The sequence below is a fragment of the Sinocyclocheilus grahami genome, unplaced genomic scaffold (assembly GCF_001515645.1).
Source record: "Sinocyclocheilus grahami isolate Dianchi unplaced genomic scaffold, SAMN03320097.WGS_v1.1 scaffold1315.1, whole genome shotgun sequence".
Taxonomy (NCBI): Eukaryota; Metazoa; Chordata; class Actinopteri; order Cypriniformes; family Cyprinidae; genus Sinocyclocheilus; species Sinocyclocheilus grahami.
In genome coordinates, this window is record NW_015506494.1 from 14,383 (window position 1) to 16,758 (window position 2,376).

Below are 2,376 nucleotides of genomic sequence, written 5' to 3' on the forward strand. Positions count from 1 at the left end.
CAAGTGGGCTCCCCCAAAGTCCACGGTATAGTTCGAACACTGCATGCAACCATCGTGCACAGTTTATAAAAATAAGTGTTTTTGTCATCGCCGCGGCTGAAAAGTAGCACACAAAACACTGCTAACATTTATATTTTATTCTGTGATAATTCTGTGGTGGCAGGTGGGGTGGCACAGCTTTTTCTTAGGGTGGCAGTTGCCACCCCGTGCCACCCCGATAGATCCGCCCCTGGCTTGTACATAACAGATTGTTTTGTTTAAAACTGTTTTTGTGATGGTTTGTATTTTTTATGCTCTTTGGAACATCAGTGTCTGTTTAGGTGATGAACTCCTTCACTTGTGTTTGTTTTCAGACATGATAACTGACGTTTTATACTTCAGTGCTACAACTTTTTGGCCTGTGCTACAAAAATGTCAACCTCCGTAGCACCAGTGCTATGTGCAAAAAAGGTTAACATGCAGCCCTGATTAAAGAGTGTAACACTGTAACATCGATCATTTAGGTTCTATGTGTGTAACCCCTCTCTCCCGGGTCCTCACCGCCACACCTCATTCTCGCTCCGAGTGGGTCTCTGGCATGGGAGGCGGACGCACTAACAAGGAGGCTAAAGACTGCAGCCTCTAGCGTCAGTCGCTAGTGCGTCTCTTGAGATCAGGGGAGTGAGGTTTACCGCACATCACTTACTCGCTGGCCTCCGTTACATGTGCACCTGACATTAACAGGCATTTAAAAGAGCACTTTTGATCATACCACCGATGTGATCTGAATGCTTTGAAATGTTTCGAGAATCTCACGCTCGCTGGACTGAGGATCTGTACAATCACTCCAACTTATTTGGGTAACTTCTCATCTGAGCTGGGAAACATCAAAGAATATAAAAATTAATTTTGAGTGCATAAATACCATGCATGTTCTATGTTTATGTCAAGCTGCAATTATGCATGCCACACTTCACATTTGTTTGCTAAATATTATAGATAATCTTACTTGTAGTCTATCATTAAATGAAATTCAAATAATAAAAATAATCAAAATCTCATCATCATAACAATCACCTCACCATGTTCACATAGTTCTACCATCATATACTGTCAAACTGTTCATACATATTTAAAATATTGGGGGGAAAAAACAACAGAGAGATTTAATGCTGCAATGATCATATTTAATATTTAGAGCTTACCATTTGAGATTTTCTAATGGTAGATGCAGCAAGCAATCACAGGGAGAAATATAACTACAGCTGCTGCTATTCCTGCTATAACAGACCATAAAGATTCTGCTGAAGAAAAAAAAAAGCATGATAAATACTTTTAAATTGTTGAACAGAGTTTAACCTTAATTGTTTGTGCCAATTACACTACATTATTTAAAGGGCTCATGAAATGGAGAATCAAAATGTCCTTGATATTTACACATATGATGAGAGGTTACTTTACAATAAAACCTCAAAGCTATCTCTCCAGTTTAGATCCTTCTGAAACAGCAGAATATCGATCCAAAAGATCAAACTATATTAAAAATGCCTAGGTGATTAAACAGGAGTAGTTTTGTTTGTTGATCTCATTTCACAACAGACTCTCCAAATGCTGCCAGTTTTTTTTTAAACATCTTACATTGAAGCGTTTGTGACAGAGTGAAATTGAAGATGGAACATTATCATTTTTATAAAATATGACATAATATGAACATCTGAAAATACATTTCATGACCCCTTTAATTACATTAAAAACATCAACACTACTTCTCTTTCTACAGTTAGTGATTTGTATTTAATCTTCACGTTATAATTGCAGAAGCAGCATTAGTGCATAACGGATATTCTAATCATAATCACTCACCACTAAATGTTTGTTGATATATAGTCCACACTGTTAAAACCGGTCGTGTCTGAGTCAGACTGCTGTGAACGACCAGACAGTCATAAGATCCTTTGTGATTTGCATCAGTCTCCACACTGGATCTCATCTGAAAGGTTTCATCAGCATTTGGTCTGATTCCAGATGATGTTTGGTTCTCAAGAACAGTTTCGTCCAATCTGATGTTCATCTCAACATCTCTGGGGTAGAAACCAGTGGCCAGACAGCTCAGAACCAGCTTGCTTTGATCATCAGGAGCTTTCTTCACAAACACATGAACATCTGGTGGAGCTGGAGAAGAAAATAATAATGCAATTAACAAACAAATATTGATAAAGACCTTGGTTTTGTCTCTGTGAGAAAAAAAAACAGAAGAAAACAAGCCGTATAGGTTTTGAAAGCTATAATCAGTATGAGCCTTTTTAATTTTCTATTTCATGATAGTTAGTAGATATTTAATAAATTAGTAAGCTGACATGCAATCTGTGACAGTCAAACTCCTGCAATCCAGATGAA

At 37.7% G+C, this 2,376-nt stretch overlaps 1 protein-coding gene across 1 annotated transcript in view; it reads right to left on the reverse strand.

The window, feature by feature from the left end:
- Nucleotides 1-1,197: 1,197 nt before the first annotated feature.
- LOC107569134 (HLA class I histocompatibility antigen, B-58 alpha chain-like) overlaps nucleotides 1,198-2,376 on the reverse strand; it is an 8,567-nt gene continuing 7,388 nt past the window's right edge. Inside the window, exons 4-5 of the mRNA XM_016255138.1 lie at nucleotides 1,843-2,151; nucleotides 1,198-1,280 (exon numbers count right to left, since the gene is read on the reverse strand). Of these exons, the coding sequence (XP_016110624.1) occupies nucleotides 1,198-1,280; nucleotides 1,843-2,151 (392 nt within the window). The remainder of the gene's footprint in view (nucleotides 1,281-1,842; nucleotides 2,152-2,376) is intronic.